Below are 24,763 nucleotides of genomic sequence, written 5' to 3'. Positions count from 1 at the left end.
TCGTTCCCGTCCCGTTTCATTTCCCCGTCCCCGTCCTCTCCTCTCGCTCCCCCGTCGCGTCACCGCCCCGAGGGACTCCAAAACTGAAGCACTCTCTCTCATCCCCTCCTCTCCCCTCCCCTCTTCTCTCTCTCTCCCTCCCTCATCGGCTGCGCTCCGCTGCTTCCTCCCCACGCTAGAGCGAAACCCCAACCCATCTCCGTCTCTCTCCGGAGGACTGGTTGCGGATGGACGGCGCCGCGCCGCTCGCCGCCGGGCGGTAGGGCTCGCCCCGATCGGCGAGGGGGCGGTGGGGTGGGCCCAGGCATATGAGGGCGCCGCAAGACCGCGAACGCACGATGAGGGATCTCTACGATCGTACGCGCCACAAGGATCTCGCGCTCCTCGAGGTACATCCGACCGCCGCTTCCGTTCTCTCGCCCTGTCTACCCCTGACGATTGCGTTCGGTTGTTGTTGGTGACGGCGGCGGCGGCCTCGGGTTTTTGGGGATTGGATGGGATGGGATTGGGCGACATAGGTGGCGTCGGGGGTTCGAGATTCGAGGTTTCGTTACGCGTGAGCGTTCGTGACACTGTGCGCGCGTGCGCGCTTGTGAATTGCTTGTTTCGTTAGGTTATTTTTTGGGGGTTGGGGAGCGTCTGCGGGCGACGCGGTTTTGCGAGGGTTGAATCGGATTTGATCGAATCCATTGATTTGAATCGCCCGTATGGTTCGTCATATTATTTTTCGCACCGATTTAGGCGTCAATCTAACAGATTTCGTGAGTTGCGCTCGTTATTTATTGTTGTGTTTATTCCTTTCAGGAATCGAACAAGGAACAACGCGGTGGCGGTGCAGGACGGGCAGAGGACTCTGAACAGCGGGGAGTGGCCCCCAAGATAGAGGTGAGCATTGCAGGGTGTGGTTGTCCCTGAATATGCAGCAAAATATTCTTCTTCTCTGGGAATTTTGTGCAAATGCGCATGTTGGTTCGGTCATCTGATGCCCACAGGTTTCATATGATGAGTTTAGTCTATATTATTCCTGTGCGTTGTGATGCCTCTGGCATGTAGATTAGCTGGTGTGGCATCAGATGCCATAGGTGATTCTGATCCCATAATGCTGTATAGTGCATCCTCTGCTTTGGGGATGACTTAATCTCCCGTGGAAAAGGGCTTCACAGTACTTATCCGCTTTGAAATCTTTCATTACTACACTCCAATGGCCTTTTTTTACTCGGTTAGTATAGGCTAATCATGATTTTATTGCCGCGAATAATACGGTGTACATTGATGTTTATAAAGTGAGCTGACAATGTATGCCAAACAGTCCATTTCCTAATCTTGAAAATGCTTCTGGATTACCAGCCGTTGATTGAAGGTAATAAATCTTAGATCAGTCCAGCAGATTGCGGATGAAACAGAGATAGTATGTTAATCCTAGCAATGCTTAATCTTATGTTTTAATCAGTTGCAGGGATGATCTACTTAGTCATCCCATGTTATGTTCCTGTTGTATCTGTAGAGTGCATTTTTGTGGCTTACCAAGACTTAATGTTGGTCCACCTTTTGTCAGGACAAGCCTACAATAAGAAAAAGACCAGTGCCAAGTGATGGTCCTCATGTGAAAGCAGAATCTGGCACTTGTAATGTCTGTTCGGCTCCTTGCTCCTCTTGCCTACACAGAGATCTTGCACCTGTTGATTCCAATATGGACTGCGGATCATCTCAAACGTGCTGTGCAAGGTCAGAATCAAGAACTAATTTGTTAGTTCGTAGTGGGAAAGGGCTCCGTACAAAGGGAGGGGAAAATGATGATGAACTTAGTGCCACTTCAAGCCATGCTTCCTATTCCGAAAATGGTGGACATAAGGCTATGGCGAGATCCATTGCAGCAGATTCAGAGGTTAACATGCCGGCAAAACGTAGAAGGCTATTGAGCGATACGAGGTCACCTAGAGAAGAGTGCCATGATGATAGTAACTCGTGTGTTACTGGTACATCAGCAGCAAGCAAACTTCTGCTGGATAAGAAAAAGGATAAACTATCTACTTCTGCGTCAAGTCGTGATCTCACTGTCAAGGACTACAAGGACAAGAACATTGCTGGTCCTAACAGACTAAGAAATTCCCTTGTGGAAGAATCTACAGAGAAGAAGAGATCTGATGTTCATATTGCTCCACCTAGCTCATCTGACCGATCAGCTCCTGCAGATTCTCCTACATTTATGACCAAAAAGTTACTCCGAACTCAGTCCTCTGTTAGTGCATCTCAAGGATTATCTCCTAAAAAGTCAAGCCAGGGTTTAGGGAATTCACAAGATAATTTAGTGCAACAACCTTCTGAGAAAGTTCCAAATAATGACATGGATCATTCACCAGGAGGAAAATTAAGCAGGCCTGTGATTGGTGGTGACAAGCATGATATGGTGGCTAGTTGCAGTACGAGTAGCAAAAATAAAATCAAGGCTGGATCTTCATCAACGGAACTGGAAACTGGCACCTGTTGCACGAGGAATGGCAGTCAAGAACACACTGACATTCTATCTGATGATTTTGCTAAGAGGAATGACAATGTTCAACAAGACCAGAACCAAGGTTTACCAACGGATAAAGCTAGTGATAAAGAGTTGAATACACAGAATGATGCTATGATAGAGTGCGGGAACTCAGAAAGCTTAATAGATGTAAGTATCTCCGCAATCCTTCTTTGTGCCACTGTACTCTCTCTCAAAATGCAGCTCCTATAATCATGTTAATTTGTCATGTGAACCTTAGTTAACATGGTGTGTAGTCAAAAATTCAAATGTAAGATAACCCAAATTTTTAAGTTTGGGGTGGGCTTGGATTGAGAGATCAGTAAGTATCGACGAAGGTTTAACATATAGGCCACTGTTCAGTTGGTGTGGAACATGCTTAAGATCACACATTCTGTAGAATACTTGTGAACTGTTAGAACATGAAATGGACCTTTATCTCACTCCAGTCATTTGCTTCTTTATTTCATCTGGAAAATTGATTGAAGTCGTGAAGTTTTACTTTGAAGCTTGAAGTCAAAATAGTCTTCTGTGCAATGTGTGAAATGATGAAATAATATCATCTGGTAAAGCTCGTTAATCATTTTTAGTTATGCATGGCGACTATGTAAAGATTTAATTTAGTACAGAGGATTTATTTTTTTGGTTAGCGACCTCCATGGAAGCATAAAACGTAAAAACTTACAAACTAGTGCTTGGGTTCCTCAGAAGGGAAAAAACTTGTGCTTATAATAACACACTCAATGGGAAGTTTGTACTATGGAGATAATTGTTATATGAGAAAGTATCTGGTGGAAACTGGTGAATATAATTTGTTTTGTTATATATATCCTTGCACTCATCCAAGATTTGGTGGTAGGGACCATATTCTGGTTTTCTATCGCATATCCATTTGCATGTAGGTTCAACTCCTAATTAAGACTTAAGGCTTCATAAATATTGCCATGATATTTGATTGCACTTGGAGAATACAGTATAATTTATTGTATGCTTTGGTTGCATTTCCTTTTCTGCTGTCTGTATTTTTTTCATTATCATTGTGTTGTAACACTTCTCTGGTTTACATTGTACCCCAGGTTAATGTTTGTGATATATGTGGAGATGTCGGTAGGGAATATCTTCTGGCTACATGCACTAGATGCCTTGAGGGAGCGGAGCATACGTAAGATAAACACCGCCATGCCTTATTTTAAGTTATCAGTAATATTGCATTTGCAAGTGAAGTCTTTCTCAGATTTGAAAGTTATTTTTCTGTTCACACTGGGAGTAATATTTTTGGAAAGCATGAATTATGTGCATAAATTAACTAGCTTCCAGAGGATGATTATTCTTGCATCACTCTTTTAAGACATGTACCATGATGGGGCTATAGATGATTGAATCTAGGTGTCTACTTATATACCAAACAATCTGTTGGGGTAGTTTCTCAATAGTAATAATAATGTATCAGGGTTCTATTATCAAAAATATACTATGCTGATGGCTTTACACATGTATTGCAATTTTCTTTCTACAATATTTACATACATATCAATTCCGTCAGAGTAGATGATGAAAGGGAAGATATAAGGAGAAACATTTTACTTATTTTGGAAAACATTTTGCATACAAGGGAAAACATTTTACTTATTTGGACTATTCTACTGGTTGTATGGTAGCCTCTTATGAAGGGAAAACATTTTACTTATTTGGACTATTCTACTTATTTTGGAGTAATATGCTAGCTATTGACATTACATTTATTGTTGAATAGTTATTGCATGCGAGTGAAATTGGATAAGGTTCCAGATGGTGAATGGTTATGTGAAGAATGCCAGCTTAATGAAGATCGAATTAAAACAAGAGGCAACCGCGCTGCATCAACAGTTGACATTTCAAATGGGAAGAACCAAGATTCAGAAAGCATGAGCAACCCTAAGACCTTGCAGACCGCTTTGACTAATTTGGGCGCTCAACAAATTGCTTCTGGTACACCGGTAACTGATCACTTGTCTGGTAATGTAAAGCTGCATTCAGGCTCAACTGATACTACAGAGGCACGACAAGTGAAGTGTGCCAGCCCAAATGCCGGGAGGCTGGATGCAAAGAGTAAAAACTTTGGGAGTATGGCAAATCGTAAGAGGCTTGAAATTGTCATCTCTGACACGGAAACACGGCCACCCACTTGCGGCACACCATCAGCCGGAAGATTAGGCAAGAAGTACGAAAGTTCAGAAGATTTATCGAATCATAAGAAATTGCGAATTGCCACTGATATGGAATTGCCAATGTCGAGTGAAGGCCTGCTGAGTCCACCTAAATCGTCCAAGAGGCATGCAGAGAATGCGTCATCCTCTAATCCAAGGCCGTTCAAGACAGAAAGCCCTAGGAAACATGACATTTTCTCTCATCAAAACTCGTTTAAGAAATCCAATAAGGGAAATCTTAAGCCACCTAATAATGCTCCAGTGAAGGGTGTTCAGGCAGTCAAAAGTTCCATGACCTTATCACGGTCATATTCATTAGGAAGCCTGGCTAATGCCAAAGCGTCAGTTCCTTCACCACGAGGTTTGACCAAACACTTTATTCGCAATAATATGTCTATTCCCTTCTTTTTGTTAGTATAGTGCATTGTTAACTTCTTAACTTGGTCCACTAGGTCCTTTATCGAAACAATTGTCTTTCAACAATTCGAAGAGCGAACCAAAGGTCAAGCAGTTAGCAGAAGGTGTGGCAAGCAAGCTGAAGCCTATAAAACATTCCCCAATAGATGTTAGAGAAAAGGGGCCAATGAGAAAGCTTATGAAGTCAGAGTCATTCAAGCGCGAGGGTTCAGTTAGTAAAGACTCCAGTTCATTAAAACAGAATAAATCATCTCTCTTGTCTCGAGATGAAAAACCAAGAATGTTGAAGCTGATGAGCGATAAGAGTTTCTTAGAAAGAAGGCCTTCTTTTATTCTTCAGAAACCACCTTTATCACCAAGGCCTGATAGTTCTGTGAAGTCGGGAGATAGAAAAGTCGACCAAGATAATCCAAGGCCTGGACCAAGCATACTAAAAACTAGCAAAAAGCCAGGTAAGCACTGTTCCTTTCTAATTATTTTTTTCAAGGAAATATTAGGGTTCAGTTTATTGACAAGCTTTCATTCCATGGCTTGCTGCAATTAGGTAACATCGAAAAGAAGCAGACCTCTGCTTTGTTTAACAGTGAAAAGCGGGGCATTGCTATTCACCAAACATCAACAGGAGTGGTTTCTTCTAAAGATGCTGATACTGTAAAGACTTCTGATCCACTGCTTCCAGTGGAAAATGTTAACAAGGATAATGATTGTGTGGGTGAAGCGTCACTCATTCTTAGGAAAAATGATAATAAAATGTCAACTAATCCTGAGGTGCTTTCCACACCATTGGCCATGACCTGTGAAACAGATTTACAAAGTATGGTGCCAAGAGCAAGTGCTTCAGAAGATTTGACTCCTAATGTGGGACAATGCCAGCCTTTGGCCATGACTTCTGAATCACAAATTATGGTGTCAAGAGCAAGTTCTTCAGAAGAGTTGACTCCTAATGTGGGACAATGCCAGCCTTTGGCCATGACTTCTGAATCAGATTTACCAAGTATGGTTCCAAGAGAAAGTGCTTCAGAAGATTTGACTCCTAATGTGGGACAATGCCAGCAAGAGGTTTTGGGAAACACTGAACATAAGTCAATTAAAAGTGCAGAGGAAGTTCAGGCTGCAGAAGACATATTGCCCGAGAGTCCACATGATCCCCTAATGGCACAAAAACTCTGTGCCCCTGAAAACAAATTGAGCGAGCCAAATTTGAAGCATCAAGATTCTTTTGATCAGTTGCCTACTCTTGGGAATCTTTCCAGAACTTTAGTTATTCCAGAGCAGACTTCCATCTGGCAGTATGTTCTCTCCCCTTAGCCCAGTTACCTAGTTAGTTATCACATTTTTAACATGTATTTCTTTTCCAGAGGTATCTTTGAGGTTTCAAGAACTGGAATCTCTTCCGAACTATATGATGGGATTCAGGCCCACTTGTCCACCTGTACCTCGTCCAAAGCACTTGAAGTAGTCAAACAATTACCTCAGAGAATTCGGCTCATAGAAGTTCCACGTTCATCGTGGCCACATCGATTTAAGGAAGTACAGCCGAGTGAAGATAACATTGCTCTTTTTTTCTTTGCTCAAGATGTTGAAAGGTAATGCTCAATGTTTGATTACTTTATTTTCTGTCCTCAATAAGCTAGCTGATTTCCCTGTCTCCTTGTAGTTATGAAAGATACGGCAAACTCTTGGAAAAGTTGCTTGTTGAAGACTTGTGCCTCACAACAAATATTAATGGCGTTGAACTTCTCATTTTGTCATCTGATAATTTGCCGGAAAAGATTCAACGTAAGGCCTACGTTAGATCTTTTTATTGTCTAAAAAAAAAATCTCTGTGTGACTCATTTAACTGATTCAATAATTTCCAGGGTGGAATGGCTTTCTTTACTTTTGGGGCGTCTTCTACGCGAGGAAAGCAAATAGCTCAACAGAGCTTGTAGTGAAAAATCCTTGTCCACTAGTGTCAACCACTGAACCTTTTGATAAGCCTGTGTGTTCCCCTAAGGTTCCTCAATCTTTGGGTATAGATTTGAACCAGTGCCCTGATGATGAATTATATGATTCACCCGTATCACTTGGATCAGAGACAGAGAAGTCAGGTGCATCTGAAGATCACAAGACTTTGATGGGGTCGACAAATGGGAATGAAAATCTGGATGCATGTGAAATACATCATCAAGAAACTGCAGTCACCAGAGAGATTGTATTGGGAAGTGGTACTGCAGTTGTCTGTGAAACTTATATTCCCATGGGCTCAGGAGTTCACAACATGAAATTGGAATATCCAAGTGATACAACAGGTGCTGCTATTTTATAATAATAACATGAGCTACTGATTGCAGCTAGATGTTTTGCTGATCATCATCTTACTTATTCCAGGTGGCTCAGGAACTGAAGGCAGAGACAGCATGAAGGATGAGGAGAGCTTTAGTCTGAATGAAGCTCCATGCTATGTCGAACGACATGTGGATGCAAGCAGATCAATGCCTGACAATATATTGGCCAAGAAGAAGGCACTCACATCGTTGACAGAAGTATCGTTACAACATCGAAGTGAATCAATCCTGAAGGCGGACTTCGTTTTGCATGATTCTGAGTCAAGCTACAAAAGGCAAAAGATTGTTAATGGAGATGAGCAACTACCCAGCGAGCGCTTGTCGAAGATACATTCCCTGCCAGCTGGTTGGCGTACTCCATTCGATGACTCACGTTATGCATACAAGGGTCTCTCAGATCTAGGTTCGACGACAAAAGCCATCTCAGATCAAGTTGTTCATGTTCTTTCGTCTGATGATGAAGGCTCTCCAGAACATACTACTATGAATAAGTCACCGTTGAAGGCAGAACAGGGATCCTCCTCCCCTCTGTTGTCACTATCCCTGTCTACAGCGGCAAAGACGCGCAAACTTGCCAGTTCGGACGCAGGAGATGATCGATCGCTGTCTCTTTCTCTTGGCCTCCCTCTCCCTGGTGTTGCAAAAGGAAACCAGGCTCTGGAGATAAAGCAGTTTCTGCCGGAGAAGCCTGGCATAAATACTTCTTTTCATCTTTAGATATGCGGGTGTACAGTTTTGAGCTGTGTTTAACTTTATGGAGTTTAGACAGGGTAGAAGTATGGTATAGTTGTTAAATTATGAACATCTTGGTCTTATTGCACCGCTCTATGCATCTCCTGCAACTGTTGGTTCATGCTGGTCTAGTGATGGTATTGACTGCTTTTGTTTGATCTATGGAGTTTTAGTTGCGGAATGTGAATACTTTCATACACCTTCGTTAACTTGATACTTACCCTGGTGGACGAAATTTTGAAGTACCAGAACTTGCATGTATATCTGTCATGACAGCAAATAGGTACTGCAGGTGCCACTTGTTGTTGTCCATTGATTCGCCGGGGATTATTGCTTGTCTTTGTTGAACTTGAATTTCATTTGACATGCAGTGAGGTAGGAGTTATCGAGTTTCACACGCGGGAGGCAGCTTCTCTACGTTCTACTACACGGTACCCTTTCTTTCTATGACATCTTATAGAATGTTAGCTTAGCTGGCAGTTCATTAGTTGTATTTTTCTCATCTGCGTTTGCAAACTTTTGATACATGGGACAAGCACTCGTCAATAAAATAAGGGACTCAAGGCTCATCTGCACAACTTCATGTCCAAAACTCCAAATATGTTAGTTTTTAGAGGGGTTTAATTCATGGTTGGCCAAGATGGTAAACACTGAAACCAATCTATATTTTCAAATTCGGTTGAGACAGTGTCTTGCGTTTTGATGCTTAGGGAATATTTATCACATGCCGTGCTCAAAATGTAGTAAACTAATTTTAGGGAGTTGCGTAAGTACAAACCTGCAGGATTGCTCCTGCAGCTGGATAATTGGAACCAAAAAAGGTCTTTACAATGGATGGCTTGGTGTTTTGATGGTCCTTACCTTATTGACCGCAACTTCTGTATTTACAATCATATTCGTATCTGCCCCTCTAGTGGATACGTTTCTATTCGTGAGCCTGTTTTTGGTTTTATGGAAACAATCAAACAATATAATATATATATATATCCCTGGTGCTATTATTCCTACTTCTGTAGTTTAGCGGACAAATTGATAACTTCGGCATTCCTTGCTCACTGAGCAAAGCCGTTGGTTTCTTGGTCAGAGCGGCACTTTTCCGTATCGGGCTATTTCTACATAGCCGAAGTCGTCTGAAATGAAAATTGCAAGCACAATTTTCGGAGGGATTTTTTCGTATGGTAATCTGCGTTGGTTACAAAAAACTAGCCATTTATGGATACTGCTCGTAAGTATATGCAGATCCTTTATAGCGTATTTTTTCACTCTGCAAGGACCAAGATAAAATCAAATAGATACTTATGGTAAAAATATGGCGAAATTCTTGATTGTTGGTGCATGCCTGACCCTCGATGTATGTTCCTAATTCATCTTGGCACCCGTCGCTTTCATTCTCCCCATGGCACCTTTACCCACCCCAACGCATTCAACATCGAATTCTTTCCTCCTACGCAGAGCGGGGCCCATCCTCACGTAAATGCAGAAGCACCATTTCTTTCTTTTGCTAAATTTCCACCTATATGAATGGCGTGGCCCATCCCTGGCAAGCTTGGATTCCACTGGATATGCTTTTATAAAGATTATTGACCATGGAGGTAATTTATAGCACTGTATTATTATGAATAGAAATCAGCAAATATGTACCATGACAGTCCAAATTCCATTGATTGCGCTTTCAAGGATAATAGTACCCCATTGCAAAATATTCTAGCTTACTGTTTTTTTTGAACCGGGCATAACCCCTTTCCATTAACCAAATAACGGAAATACATCAGTCCAAATCAGACAGAAAGGATGCGGGGACAGGGAAAGCGAGTCCAAGGCATTGTCGGGAAACCTACTGTAGGTGCTCGTCATCGAGACACCCACTGCAGGGCGAAAACCCAACGACACCACCAACTGTCCTATAACCAGTTTTAAAAGCTCACGCAGGAGCAAAATAGTCATTACTCTCGCAGGAGTAGGTCACGCAGATCACGGAATAGAGCAGTCATAAGGAAGAAACATAGGAACTCAAAAGAGGTGCTCGTCATCGAGACACCCACTGCAGGGCGAAAACCCAACGACACCACCAACTGTCCTATAACCAGTTTTAAAAGCTCACGCAGGAGCAAAATAGTCATTACTCTCGCAGGAGTAGGTCACGCAGATCACGGAATAGAGCAGTCATAAGGAAGAAACATAGGAACTCAAAAGAGGTGCTCGTCATCGAGACACCCACTGCAGGGCGAAAACCCAACGACACCACCAACTGTCCTATAACCAGTTTTAAAAGCTCACGCAGGAGCAAAATAGTCATTACTCTCGCAGGAGTAGGTCACGCAGATCACGGAATAGAGCAGTCATAAGGAAGAAACATAGGAACTCAAAAGAGACGGTAACCAGTGCTTCTCAAATCGCACCCGAACTCCTCAAGCGCTTAAGCAGAGGATGACGTTTTCCCTATGCAGCTGCGCAAATTCTCATCATGTTCCTCGCGTTGTCTTTCAGCACTGCAACACAATATTGTAGATTTGTCGTTTCCTTTGTATAGTGCTACATTTTATTTGGAATGTTGTAGAGCACACTAACCCTTGTTACGAATAGTGATGAGGAGCTGTCTGCTGTTCTCTTAAGCTCTTTGCTGGGTGAAAAGAGAATGGTGTTGGGACGTTTGGTGGAGCTGAGTGGCAAAGAAGAATCGGGGCCAAACAATCCATATCCAGCGAAAGGGTTGAAGAAAGAGGAACAAACAGAGGGTCACGTTGCTTGAACACTAGGCTCCTGTGGACCGATACCTCCGTTGTTATCTCTCCAGTGAGATATGGTGTTCCTCCTCTGCCTTCTCTTTCTATTCATCTCTATGCCCTCCTCTGCTCTGTCAGCTCTTCTTCTATCACTCTTCGCCTGTTGATCGTTTCCACTGTAGTTTAAAGAATTAATGCTTCATGACTTGCTGCTGCTGTTTTCTCAACACTAGTGCTAAGTGTATACCATTTATGTTGCTCATTGTTCATGTACTCCTGTATTTAATTGTCCTTTTTATCACTTCGTTCTTATCCCATTTTCGTATGTCAAAAACAGCGAGCAAAGTATTGACGCGCTTCGGTTTTGGCTGGTACAAGAGAAGAGGGATGATATTACCAACGAGGTATGCCATTCCATTCATATTTATTCAATTAATTGGAACTTGAGTGATGTATTGTGCTATTACATTTATAACAAGCTGCATACTAGAACTTGCAAGATGAATGGATGCTGCATGGGAGAGAAGGAAAGAGTATGAATGCCACATGGGCAACGGAACCGGCAAAATCAGGGTACGGATGCGCCACTGAATTGCTGATACTTTGCTGCTACACTATGTTAGCATGCATGTATGGTGTCTTTACGCCGCACCTTTTAGCCCCTTCAGGAGTAAGGCTGCAGTGAGTACCTCTCATTGTCTTACCTACATAACTATGGTCCGGTACGTGTATTAAGCATATCAGATAACTGCAGGACCACATTAAATGCACATTTTGGTGTAACAGAGTTTATTTGGTATCGTGTTAGTACTCTTACGTTAGTTCATGCATGGCACTTTGAAAACCCTATTCAAAGTGGCTGTGGAATTGAAAATTACTGCTGTGCTGTGCTATTGTCAAAATGTTTATTTTGGAAACACACTTGGAAATATCACCCATGGGCAATTGCTTAGTGTTTCTATTCCAAAACACAATTCAAGTATGGTAATTAGTAGTTTCACTTCTGAAGCACCTACTTTCTCAATTCTTCTTGAGCTACTTACGTAGCATACAAGTGTGCCTTCAGTGGTTTGGCTTTATTTCCTTTTGGATCCCTCTGTCAAATCAGATCATCGAACATGTGATGCTGTTTCCTTCAAGAATGAATTTGTCTTGAATGAATCGTATAATTGCAACTAGATTGCGGATATATTTATGAGACCATGCTCTCTCTTCATTTTCCATATAGCAATAGCATCCTCTAACTGCAAGTTGTAGTAGGGGGTCGCCTAGAAATGGCATGACATTATTTTGGCTCATCTCATAGTATTGGTACAAATTAGTGTTACGTCCCTAAAGGGCTTTTTTTTTCCATGCTGGGCATTGTATTTGTTCATAGTAGGATATTGTGTAGGGACTACAGACATACTTTGTTTCTTAAGAGTGCTATCCAGTTTCAACTGCCTTAAAAGTGCCATAGCTTTTACTGCACCGCTAGTTTTGACATCTGCTTGTTATGACGCATCGCACCAGTTTCATTTAACTAGTCCTAGTGCTCTGTTTTTTTTTTTTGGTATTTTCTCTAATGTTTGAATCTAGGATGAACCTGGTTGTTGTAAATCAATTCATAAAATATGGCTGTCCTGCTAGGAGGATCTTAAATGAGAGCCTCAATATGTTCAGTTGCTTTATCTTTGTTTCTGGTTTTCAGACTTGACTCAGCCTTTTAATCCTGGTCAGTTTTAAATTATAGATTTAGATACCACAAAGGGTGGTGGCAAGCATACAGGTTCTATTTGATGCCTGAAATCTATGCCCCGTGGAAGGGCTGAGATATGATAGTTGTTACACAAGCGTTGCGGAGTTGCATCAGGTGGTACTCCCTCTGATCCAAAATAAGTGTCGCAGTTTTCAACTAAGTTTGAACTAAACTTAGTTCAAAACTGCGTCACTTATTTTGGATTGAAGGGAGTAATATTTTTAATCCTCACTAACCTGATCAAATCATAAATTGGATTGTGGTTTGTTAAATTCTGCTGATAGTTTCCCCTAAAAAAACAGACCTGCTTATAGTTTTGGTCATTGCAGGTGTAACAACTATCAGAATTACTACCAGTGTGCGAGCAAAGCCTTTGGCTTACTTTTGTGAGTGAATGGTGCCAGGTTCGATTTTTCGGGAGTTGTAGCTACTGGAAACGGTGCCCCTTGCGTGTTAATGTTTTTGAGAATTAGTTCGGTTTTGATTGCTATCAAAAGCTGCTTGTCGGTAGGATGATGCAACTGGAGCTGCCTTCCATGCAGATACTCATGTCAAGTAAGTGCATCACTCTCCTAACGTGCCTGCCAATGTCAGGTACAGAACTTCTGATTGTTGCGCCTGCCATTGTCTTGGGAAATCTTCCGGCTGTTGCCCCTGCCCTCCATGTGTAGTAACGTTCGGAATTGCGCCCATGGTGTCAAACAATGATTGTACCTACAACCCATCTAGTAACCTATTGGCCCACAACATTAGGCAAGAACAAGTGACTAGGGACAGTTCCCAACAGATTTTCCCTGATTCTAAAAAAAAGATTTTACCTTAATTACCCTAAAGAAACAGATTACCTAAATATGGTCCCATCTTTATATAGTTAACTTTTTCTAGAAAGATCCCTTTTCTATTTTGATGTGCTGCTCATAAGAAACTGTCATGCTTTCTCCTACATGTCGCAACTAGTCTTCTTGGCCTTAATGCTCATCTTCAGTTATTGCATTATGCACAATGTAAAAAGCTGTCATGATGTTGCCCAGTGTGGCTTGATCTGAAAATCGAGATTTGTCTATGAACAATGGCGGAACAAGTTTGTTGAAGTCCAATGGTTTTCTGATGATACGGTTTCACAAATGTGGCCCATTTAGGAAAAGAAAACCATTTGCGAGGTGACACCCCATGTTATTGTTCACTTTGGAGCATGCTCTCGGCTATTTTCGCAAAGAACATTTATATCATTGCGGGGCATTGGTAAACCACAAATATGCATTGCCAAATCCAAATATCTTGTGAAGTAACAACTTCTAGAATGATTGTGCGCTCACATCATAACTAATGTATATCTTGGCGTGCTGTACTTTCTCCGCTTACAATGCATTTCGCTCATGCTCTTCTCTCCAACTGCTAGTAATCTTACTGTATTATCGTCGTATGAAAATTCAGTCCAAAGACTTAACCTTAACAAACCATTTGAGATTCAGCTGTGGCATCCGCTGTTACTCCATAAGCTGACATAAGCATGTATAGGAGAAAATTGGATACATCCATACTTTCTCTCTTCACAACTTACGCATAATAGGAGAAAATTGCACATAATAGTAGTCATGATCTTTCACAACTTTCGCTATACGAAGAGATAGCGAACGAGCCGCTCCAAGCTTTTGTGCGGTGACAAAACATACTTTTGGGGTTGTTTAAGAAGCCTATATCTAAATATTTATCATGCAATGAAAAATGACACCAAGGACACGAATGTATTTAGTGTTACAATCCAATTGCTGTGCAGTAGGTGAGGGGTTGAGTGATTACTTGATCTGTTTGGTTTTGCTAAGGGTTGGTTTCTTAGTTCCCGTGAAGATGGCCAGCCCTAGGGAATGTAACACAAGAGATATGGCGTTGCTGCTCGGGGTCTTGGTGGGGAGGTGCAACGAAGGTAGGTCGCCATGCGTTGCTTGCTTTGGGCTTGTGGTGGGAGAGAGGATCTGCGGAGGGGGATCGTCGGTGCTGCTCAGTTCTCGTGGCGATGAGAGGATCAAGACGAGGGGAGAAAAATAACAGGATGAGCGTTTGTTAATCAAAATCAGAAGGGATCAAGGGGTTTGGATTTTGTGAAAGACTACTGCAGGTTACGAGTGGCGGGCGCCACTACTCACCCTCCAACGTCTTTTGCTGCCGTGGTAACATTTTGCACATTACATTATATCAATACATGCATATGCATTGCATTGCATTTCATAGACAAATTGATGCATCACGTTCTTACATGCATCCATATACCGAAATTCCAATACGTTACATTATATTGATATTCATTACATGCATGCGTTTGACCTTAAAACATCCTAGGGCTCCACCCGTTTCGGACCAGAGACCCGCCTTCCAGAAGAGCCTCAGGAACCACCCACCCGGCTATGGTCGAGTTCTACCCTTCGGCCCCATCTGCCTGCTCTCCTTCGGGGTCGCCTCCACCAAGATGTATATGCAAGCTCATGCAATTGCCTCTATGCCATCTTCTGAATACGGCGAACCGCACCTCCGAGAGCCCACCCTAAGTCGTTTGAACACTGTTGATCCATGCGAACATTGCCTTACTGAGACGATGTGCCCGCTCATTGTCCGTCGCAAACTGCAGTGCCTGCTCCTTGTCGGTTGCAGGGACCCCATCTGTCATTATTAGCACATAGCAAAGAATAATATATCACCTACATACGCATCCATATACATGCATACACCACATTTCAATGTTGACACAAGAAGTACATTAGTCAAGCAAACAAAATACACAAGTGCACATGCATGCATGCGATGACACAAGAGTTTGATAAATCTATAAGGAGGCTAGCTTGTGAGTTTCATTCATTGAAGAGTACAAGGGAGGTATGTCGTCGGTGTTATTGTAAGCGAGCATCCCATTCCTCCGTCATATCTTTCCCATCGTAGAAGATCCCGCTAGAAATGACGGTTTGCTTATTGATAATAAGCGCCAACACATTTCAGAAGCATCAACACTATCTTTTCACCTTCAAAAACACCATTACATTAAAATGTTCAAATATTCTTACAATATTTGTCGACCCATTCCATTAAGCAGGGCGGAACAATGCCAACCAACAAACCATCAGACACATTGGCACCGTTTATTCTTCCTATGTTCTCTGAAATATAACATCCCTGGTAAATCACAGGATTTTGATTACAAGGCCAATATGATAACGTGGGATGCCGTGAGCACTGAGGGTCTCGAGCGACCACTCTCCTTGTTAGAAGTGGCCTTATAATGTTGTCAGGCATTTTATTGGCGTAGCAGTGAACAATTGGTCAAAGAGTCAAAGGGTGCACGGGATACAACCAAGAGGGCAAAGGTGAAACCTATGTTTGTTATTTTATACGTTATATTGCACATATGAATGTTCTTTATCCCCAGATGTGCAAGGCGAAATAGTATTATAGGTAAACAAAGACATACTCATCCATTAATAAAAGGCATACTCATCCATTAATAAAAGACATACTCATCCATTAAAAAGAGACACTCATTAGTTTACAAGAAAACACACCACGTTTATTGAAATAACATTCACATAGTTGGATAGAGAACATGACACCAAGGCCCAGTTCTTTTGCCAGAATCTGGGGATTCTCCCAGAATCCGACCCCTACCCAGCTTCTCCCAGAATCTTTGAGCCCCATTTGTTTTACAATCCTATCTAATTAGACCCTAACTAGATAGGATTGTAAAATAAATGAGGTCCAAAGATTCTGGGAGAAGCTGGGTATGGGTCGGATTCTGGGAGAATCCCCAGATTCTGGCAAAAGAACTGGGCCCAAATCACGGACTGACTCCTGGAAATACATAAGTAGGATTTAGTACAACTACATTATTTTAGAAAATAGAAATTTAAATGTTGTGTAGAGTGCCCAAAGTATAAAGCCATGGCACTTCGTGAGCAATACACTTTTACATGGCAATCCATGCACAATTTCAAGCTCCAAGTGTCCAGGACTTTCCATCAGTTGCACCAGGAACCTACAGAAGAACATTACAAATTAAGTAGAATAAGTCCATTAACTTTGACTTTGGATAATAAAAAACACCTAGTTCGCCTTGATGATCCAGTGATTTGATGGGACCTAATTAAGCTGTCTACCACATGCACGTCAAGCTTATCATAGATAACTTAAATTTTCAATTTATATTGAATCATATAGAACAACATGAAAGGTGTATTTGGGTCGAGGCTTGGTGGTACTAATTCTTTTTTTTTTTGGCGGATTGGTAGTACTAATTCATTTGATATATATATATACAATGAAGTAGATGAACAGAAAGGTATGTACAAGATCCAAAACATTTGACTTACCACTGAAGTGTTCATTTTAGTGTAGAACGCATGCACATGAAGTTCTTTAACATTTTCATCTGCATTACCCTGGACTACTTTCTGCTTGATGATACCATGTGCCAAAGCAAATTCTCCAGTTCCACCAGAAATGGCCCACTGACCATCTGATGGAGTAACCCCCATCACTTGGAGAGTAGACCCGCTAAACCTGTTCCATGCACATGAATATGATTGACATGCTGCTAGGAGAGGCTTATTGCAGTGCATAACAATGGTATAATTCCATGTGCCCATCATTTTTCTATTTGCTATGATAAGGATTAGAGAGGGGTAGCTGTCGATCATTTTCCAAAATAAAGAAAGGAAGTTTAGAATCATGTGAACTGCACATGAGTATGATGCCCAATTTACCTCTCATCCTCAAACACCATGTTGAAGGAAGTGTACCAGCTGGTATTGGTAATGCCGGTCTGCATGTGGAAGCCCTTTGCACGGGCGACAATCTTTGCGCTGGGCTCAAGCCCGTCAGCTATGGTCCAATCGCTAGCCGCGGTCACACCAAACCCGCTAGGTTGCACTTTTGGGTTGAGTATTTCGGCTTGGTTACGGTTTGGTCCAGCAGCAGCTTGGCGCAAGAAGAGGTGCATGTAAAGCTCGGTTCGCTGGAGAGGACACTCGACAGGAGCGGTTTGGTAGTAGGCCTGAGCCATGGCTAATTAAGCTGCTGGGGGATGGACAGGGGAAATAAGATAGGATTAAGAGAATTGGCTTCCAATGCTGTGAGATAATGAGAGGGAGGAGCTGTATTTATAGAGTGCTACCAATGGAATATGCCATGATCCATGGCACTAATTACAACATACCTTTCTTCCAGCGACTTAATTAGGTTTTGCCTCTTCGATCGTTAGATTTAAACTAGTAGACTTGCACGTGCGACGCACGTCATAATCTATAATAGGAACATCCATTTTAAATCTTATTTCTCTTTAGTGAGTCATTGTTATTGAGCCATGTGAATATGTGTCATGCCTAATGATCCAGATTTCTTATATCATCATTATTCAATTCTCAATCTACTAAAATAACAGCTAATTTTGTTCTAAATATGCCCTATGAAACTAAAGTCAAGTAATACGACTTAGTTTTCAAATAGTGCTACTTCATAAAATAATAAGTATTATAATATGATGCAAAATATATCTGTTCAAGAGAGTCCAAATATCTCCCATAAGTACTTCATGAAATTTAACACCAAGAGGCCATAAAATGACCTACATGATTTATCCTCAACAAAAAGTTTTATAAACAATCAAAACAATCATGACAGAACGTTTATTTAAATTGTTGTAATCCTGTAAAAAGATCACCCACATAACTAAACGGGTCAACTTCTAATAAAAAATTAGATAACTACTTCCTCCGTCCCATAATGTAAGATCTTAACGGAGGGAGTAATATAAACAGAACGAAACTACTTTAGGCACGACAGTTTCCAGCCGTTTCTTGCACGACAACTGATCCAAGGGTACTGATCCATGCATCAAACATAAGAGAGCTGCTATGCAGACGACTTCTTGCATGATGCTACATATCCAACCATCCAGCCATAAACTAAAGCTGCAGCACACCACCAGATTGACCGTCGTGCAAGGATCGGCCACAAAAGTGTCGATCGGCTGTAAAGTAGTTTCGCAGACATAATGAAAAGCCGAGCTGACTCATCGTGCATAAATCGTGCATTCGGTATCGTGTGTGTAGCATCACTGTAAACAGAATGACGAAAAAGGCTAGTGGTAATCTCTACCTAATAATACAACATGTAGGGTTTCTGCCCGTCTGTCACGCCAATTTGCAAAAAGGCCCATACATTTTCATGAAATCAACCCGCAGTCCGGATTTAAGTCACACCGAACCGTTATTTTACAGTTTTTCAAACCACCCCCTGACTTTTTAGGTATTCCATCCGCGGATCATATTTAAGTCAAACAAATGCTTTTCTAAACTATCCATATCTTTTAAACCGTAACTCCGATTTAAACATGTTATATACGAAATTTGATTAGAAAAATATGTAGAATACGAATATAAGATTATTTTAACCTGTTAAGTACTTATAAATATTATTTTGGAAGATATTTAATTCAAACAAATGGTTTTTTAAATTATACGTATCTTTTAAACCGCAACTCCGATTTTAATATGTTATATATGACATTTGATTAGAAAAATGTGTGAAGTTAATTTTACCTGTTAAATATTTCTTAAATATTGTTTTGGAAGCAAATTTATAACTATAGCGCATGATCCATTTTTCTTTCATACAGGCGGCGATCCGGATTGCAAATAAACACCTATTATAATCATATATGAAAAAAAAACATCGAGAACTACACATGCATACCTATGAATACGTCGCGGGGAAAACAACAAATTTCTCATCACGAGTGTGAGAGAAAGCGAGAGAGAGGGAGAAGGAGGAGAGAGGGAGAGAGACGTCTTAGGATTAACCACATTTTAACACGTTTTGGTTTGTGTGAACACTAAGGCCACCGCCGGCGAGGATGAGAAGAAGGATAAGCGGCAACATAAATATGATGCGTCGCTAAAATAAAGAAGATGGACTTATTGTTGTCTTGAGTGATGGTTGCTCTATTAAGATTGTGTGTTGTGTATTTTCTCCCGTTGCAACGCACGGGCTCTTTTGTGTGGTAGTAAAAAGAAAAGGAATTGGACAACGCCCGCCCGACGCTATATATGTACTGTATGTCTGTATTATTATCGATGAAAAGAAAAATTGGACCTCTCTGCCTCCTCTTAGTTCTCCACACCCACACACTTCAGTACCTTATCCCTTCCATTGTCTCCGCACCGCTCTCAGAAAAAAAGCCACCGCATCCTCGGTGCTCCCGGCGGGTACGGCGAAGGAGTCCCTGGGCATGCTGCTGCTGCGCCGACGCCTTCGCCATCCGCACCGTCGTGGGCAATGCCAAATACAACGCCGATGCCGCATATACGCGCGCGCGCCGGTCGCCACCGCGTCCTCGGTGCGCCCGACCACGGAGGAGGGGGAGGAGCAGGCGCAGTGGCGAAGGAGCCGGCAGCGTAGACGGAGGGAGAGGAGTAGCGCGAGGGGCGCGGACGGAGGGGTCGCCGGGGACGTTTGGCGCGCCACCACACAACGGTCCCGGGCCGCCGCCGGGAGGCAGAGAGGCGACAAGGTTTGTGCTGGTTGCCCTGCTTCTCCTTGTTACTGGTGGATTTTCTGATGTGCAGATGGCTAGTTTGCGTCCATCAGTGCTAAAACTTTGAACGAATCTTGTTCTTCTTCGGAAATCCAACTGAATTTCCATCTCGTTCTGAATTGAGTTCTGATTGCCGGGTGACAGAGGTGAGAGGATAACCGAACAGCAGGCTCGCAGGGTCACTATGCGAGAGCACATATCCTCGCATGGCAGCTTACATGTAGCCCTATAAAATCAAATTCAGCCCCATGTTACCTGATTTCCTGTTAATGGATTTTACTGCTTTTCTGTTTTGGACCCTGTGTAACTTGTTGTATTTCTGGAGCAGTGCAGCGAGGAGGAGGCTATGAAGTACGTCCAAACTTTAACCTACAGCCATCTAATATGCAAATTTAATAATAGAAGAAGATGACCTCATTTATATACTGGAAAATGAAAAACATAAAAAGTATAAGATGACCCAATTACTCTTTTATGTGCACCTTGTGTGCGTAGACACTGGACTACAATTGTAGCAACAAAGAGTATATCAATTTATCAGGTAATAGAAATAGTGCTACTTTTTTGGATGCAGTCACAAAGACAAGACTTTTTTTTGTGATTAGAGAGGGTGCTTTCTTACTTGCTGATCACTGAATGCGTGAGTAATCATTATTATGTTGGATTGGTAGATGTTGTTTGATGCCATAAAAATGCTCTGTACCTGAATCAACTATAGAGTGCCCAAAGAAAGAAGAAATAAACACTTTCGATAATTTAGCACCATTAAAAAATCGATGAACTAACCTTTTTTTTAAAGACACTTCTGGGATATGTAGGTTGACCATTGTACTGAGTTGGGGGTTCTCAAACAGTTTGACATTTGTGTGTCATTTGTCTTGAAATTCTTTGCATCTGGTACGCATCATTTGTGTGCAACCAATTGGACTCATCATCTTCATAAATATTCTCTTTTTCATCGAGGATGTCTCTGTTGAAATGCATGGAATTTGGTACTGCACCACCTGCACATGTTATGTTCTGCAGTTGTGTGGCTACCAATTGTCCGGTAGCTGGCACTTGCGACACAATGTTACTGCCATCGAGGACGGCAGCAATATGCTTATTTTGCTTGCGGGTTTGGCGTTGTCGCTTTAACATTTCCTCTCTATTTTGTGCATACCGCTCCCTTTCCATCCGATTCTTAATCTCATTACGGTCTGAATATATGAACAATAGATCATTATATAGTAATACAACTGGGCCGTATATCATGAAGTTGATCATCGTTACCTTGTGATACAGCTAACTGTGTGTGTGCTCTGTTATTTAGGCCATTGATCTTGGTAGCGGCAATTTTTTACTGTTTGTAGGCCTCATGCCGTCTCTTATTAATCTCATCCCTATTTTGTGCATATTGCTCTCTATCCATCTGCCTTTTTATTTCTTTAGGGTCTGCAAATCATGACACAATTCAGCAGTTGAGCAACAATCGAGGGACTGGGTTATGATCATTACCTGTTGGGAGTGGTAGGGGCCATACGAAGTCCTTCAACCCTGTGAATGTCAAGAGTGTTATCATACAACTATCTTTGAAGGAATAGTATTACCGGAATACAGACATAGTAGAATTTTATGTTCAACTCCCACCAACTCTTTACCTTCAGAGCTTTCTTGTGGTGCCTCTGCTTACCCAAATGAATTCAATTTGCATTAATATACTTAGTATAATGCTACAAGATGTAGTTATTTGTAATACTATTCATCTAGGTTTGTTACCCAAATGGATTCAATTTGCATTAATATACTTGCATAATGCTACAAAATATAGTAGTTTGTAATACTATTCATCTAGGTCTGCTACCCAAATGAATTCAATTTGCATTAATATACTTGGCATAATGTAACAGGATGTAGTAGTTTGTAATACTATTCATCTAGGTCTCTTTTAGAGTGTGGCTTTTTTTTATGTTCATATTACTTTAACTGAGCAATGGGTGAACCATATGCAGCTCGGTGAGGCTTTTAGGTGAGGTCAGTACCATGTGCATTTGCCAATGCTTCATGGTATGATTTCAGGTTTAGGTCAGGTACGTACAATAGGGATCATGTTAGCATATGCTCATGCCATAAGAGTTATTCTTGTTTTTGATAAATTATAGAATGCCAACATGTTTTTGTCATTATAATACGCAGAAAAGCAACAGGATCAATCAAATGGATCACACTGGCAACATGTTGGCAAATAAGCATGCACCTGCGGAGCAGTTCATCGGCGCTGTGACTTCGTCGTATGCGCAGTGCGGCGATGGCGCGGGACAGTCTGGGTGGCGGCGGCGTGTAAAAGCCTCACAAAGTTCAGACAGTCTGGGCGGCACCTTTGTTGGCGAAGAGCTCAGACGTGAATGACGCGGGGCAGGTCAGCTCGTCGCACCCGTCGTCGGGTCCCTCGCCGGCTGGGCAGGGCAGCGATGGCGCAGGTCAACCTGGACGCCTGGATGGGAACAAAGTTTAGACAGTCTGGGCGGTACCTGTATTGACGAAGAGCTCGTCGTTGTGGCCGTCGTCTGGTGCCTTGCCGTCTACGCAGGGCAGCGATGGCGCAGGTAAACCTGGATGCCTGGACGGCAATAGAGTTCAGCTAGTCTCGGCGCGGCACCTGTGTCGGCAAAGAGCTCGTCGTCGCCGCCGTGGTCGGGTGCCTCGTCGGCTGTCCAGGGCAGCGATGTCGCGGGTTAACCTGGACGCCTGGATGGCAACGCGGAACGGCGGCGGCGGGGGAAAATAAATTGGTTGCCGCTAATTTAGCAACTTTCTTTCTGTATTGTTGAACAATTCATGCGGAACGAACGTTTGGTTTCCCTTTTGCGATTGTTTTTTCTCTCCATATAAATTGGACGTGGGTTGTTTGATTGTTTCCCTTGTACGCGGGCGTGGGTTTCTCTTGTGCGAGTGTGGGTCCGGCAGAGTTTTCGTTCGCCATATTCTCTTGTTTAATATAGTAGTGTAGATGTATTGTTGAACAATTCATGCGGAACGAACGTTTGGTTTCCCTTTTGCGATTGTTTTTTCTCTCCATATAAATTGGACGTGGGTTGTTTGATTGTTTCCCTTGTACGCGGGCGTGGGTTTCTCTTGTGCGAGTGTGGGTCCGGCAGAGTTTTCGTTCGCCATGTTCTCTTGTTTAATAGTAGTGTAGATATAGTGTAGAAGTAGTAGTATGGAGCTAGCTTCTCGTGTCCCCAAAAGCTAATTTGTGAGTTCACTGGCTCTCTACATTCACTTCTCTTCCAAAATAGTTTGTTTTGCGGCCTTGCGGGTACTCTTCCAAAATAGTTGTGGGGCTTTGATATCCTATTACTCTTTCTGCAGCTTAATTTTTTTTGAATCAATTGTAGATGCTGACATACACCCATCTCTATTGACAAAGTCACCACTGGCGTCTCGTAGTCGACGAAAACGTTTTCTCCAATTGAACGAACATCGTCGGAAAGCCTAAAATAAATCCAGAAAAATGCGAGCACCAGTGCCAATGAACCCTGATGGGCCGGTTCCACCACAAGGAACCTAACCATCTGAGCTACGCTTAGTTCGCATAATTGAAACTTAATTAAATAGATGCGTTTTTTACTACTTGAAGGAGACCTTTGCATTTCTATAAGCACAACATGTAACACAAATATTTACCGAGTGGCACCAGTTTTTTTAATTGTTTTTGAAGATGACGAGTGGCGCTAGTGGCGATATACGTAGGATTAGTGCTAAACTAAAAATTTATGAAAACATTGGATTTTACATATACCGAGCAAAGTTGAAGTCATGCTAAGCTCCCAAGATTCCTTGGAACGTCTAGACGAAACTATCTCCAAGTCTCTAATTTTACACAAACCGCCATAGTTCGAAACTAGTGGTTACTACAAGAGCCGGTGAGAATTTAACTAACTGTGCTCTAGAGCCATCAGGTGTAATATAAGACTTTTTTCAAGCTAACATAGCTTGCAAAAATATCTTATATTCTAGGATGGAGGGAGTATCAGATAACATCAGAGGGTGCTTTGTTTAAGTCTAGAACCTCCAAAAGGAGGTCTTGGGAACCACCAAGGGCCTCTAGGTTTTGTTTCTGCCAGAGAAGTATCAACAATGTCCAGAACCACTAAGTGGTGAAGATCTAGATGTGTCGAGCTTTCCATACGACCGTTCATAGGGATCTTTGCCAGTTTCTGGCAACATCGAGTGGTGTTTTTCTGAGAAATCACTGTGGGTGGGTGGGTGGGTGTGTGTGTGTGTGTGTGGGGGGGGGGGGTTCCTCACCTGAATAACTCAATTGTAAACCAATCTAGCTGATTACAAAGTGACAAAATTACAACTGCATGCATGCGCGTGAGGATAGGAAGGCCCGCCACGACAAAACGGCCTCCTTGTCTTGTACCTTACGAAGTCTATGTGACCACAAATCTAGATCATCGATCTTAAGTTGGTCACGGAGTGACTGTCTATTTGTCGAGAAATTTTTGTGTTCCTAGCATCCCAAATCTTCCATAGAATGAGTAGAAGGATGAAGGTACAAATT

At 42.2% G+C, this 24,763-nt stretch overlaps 4 protein-coding genes across 10 annotated transcripts; 3 read left to right on the top strand and 1 right to left on the bottom strand.

Moving 5' to 3' along the window:
* Nucleotides 1-2: 2 nt before the first annotated feature.
* Nucleotides 3-8,358, top strand: LOC109781067 (uncharacterized). Its single transcript, XM_020339649.4, has 11 exons — nucleotides 3-389; nucleotides 805-885; nucleotides 1,556-2,665; nucleotides 3,592-3,677; nucleotides 4,269-5,062; nucleotides 5,154-5,570; nucleotides 5,663-6,407; nucleotides 6,477-6,704; nucleotides 6,776-6,897; nucleotides 6,978-7,409; nucleotides 7,489-8,358. Exons 1-11 carry the CDS (start codon nucleotides 309-311, stop codon nucleotides 8,160-8,162), a joined length of 4,770 nt encoding a protein of 1,589 aa, XP_020195238.1. The 5' UTR covers nucleotides 3-308; the 3' UTR covers nucleotides 8,163-8,358.
* On the top strand, nucleotides 8,173-13,291 carry LOC109781068 (uncharacterized). 2 transcript variants are annotated; one of them, XM_045234699.2, is made up of 5 exons: nucleotides 8,173-8,460; nucleotides 8,549-8,608; nucleotides 11,238-11,304; nucleotides 11,391-11,473; nucleotides 12,968-13,291. In XM_045234699.2, exons 1-5 carry the CDS (start codon nucleotides 8,447-8,449, stop codon nucleotides 13,026-13,028), a joined length of 285 nt encoding a protein of 94 aa, XP_045090634.1. In that variant the 5' UTR covers nucleotides 8,173-8,446; the 3' UTR covers nucleotides 13,029-13,291. The 2 variants fall into 2 exon arrangements, with proteins under 2 accessions (XP_045090634.1, XP_020195239.3); XM_020339650.4 differs by having other exon boundaries at nucleotides 11,391-11,581.
* Nucleotides 13,292-16,611: 3,320 nt separating this feature from the next.
* Nucleotides 16,612-17,682, bottom strand: LOC109781064 (dirigent protein 2-like). The gene is made up of 3 exons (XM_073506137.1): nucleotides 17,384-17,682; nucleotides 16,991-17,180; nucleotides 16,612-16,656 (listed from the first exon to the last, which is right to left on the bottom strand). The coding sequence occupies exons 1-3, from the start codon at nucleotides 17,680-17,682 to the stop codon at nucleotides 16,612-16,614; spliced, it is 534 nt and encodes a 177-aa protein (XP_073362238.1).
* Nucleotides 17,683-19,551: 1,869 nt separating this feature from the next.
* LOC109781066 (uncharacterized) lies at nucleotides 19,552-23,059 on the top strand. 6 transcript variants are annotated; one of them, XR_002237147.4, is made up of 5 exons: nucleotides 19,552-20,190; nucleotides 20,543-20,565; nucleotides 21,646-21,723; nucleotides 22,206-22,283; nucleotides 22,390-23,059. XR_002237147.4 is itself a non-coding variant. In XM_020339648.4 (4 exons), the coding sequence occupies exons 1-3, from the start codon at nucleotides 19,909-19,911 to the stop codon at nucleotides 22,264-22,266; spliced, it is 366 nt and encodes a 121-aa protein (XP_020195237.1). In that variant the 5' UTR covers nucleotides 19,758-19,908; the 3' UTR covers nucleotides 22,267-22,283; nucleotides 22,390-23,059. The 6 variants fall into 6 exon arrangements, 1 of the variants encoding a protein (XP_020195237.1); XR_005772372.3 differs by having other exon boundaries at nucleotides 19,758-20,190; nucleotides 20,548-20,565; XR_005772371.3 differs by having other exon boundaries at nucleotides 19,758-20,190; nucleotides 20,548-20,565; nucleotides 21,646-22,283.
* The last annotated feature ends 1,704 nt before the right edge of the window (nucleotides 23,060-24,763 follow it).

The sequence above is a fragment of the Aegilops tauschii genome, chromosome 1 (genome assembly GCF_002575655.3).
Source record: "Aegilops tauschii subsp. strangulata cultivar AL8/78 chromosome 1, Aet v6.0, whole genome shotgun sequence".
NCBI classification, from domain to species: Eukaryota; Viridiplantae; Streptophyta; class Magnoliopsida; order Poales; family Poaceae; genus Aegilops; species Aegilops tauschii.
The sequence above is the reverse complement of the archived record's forward strand: the minus strand, read 5'-3'. Positions and strand labels throughout refer to the sequence as shown.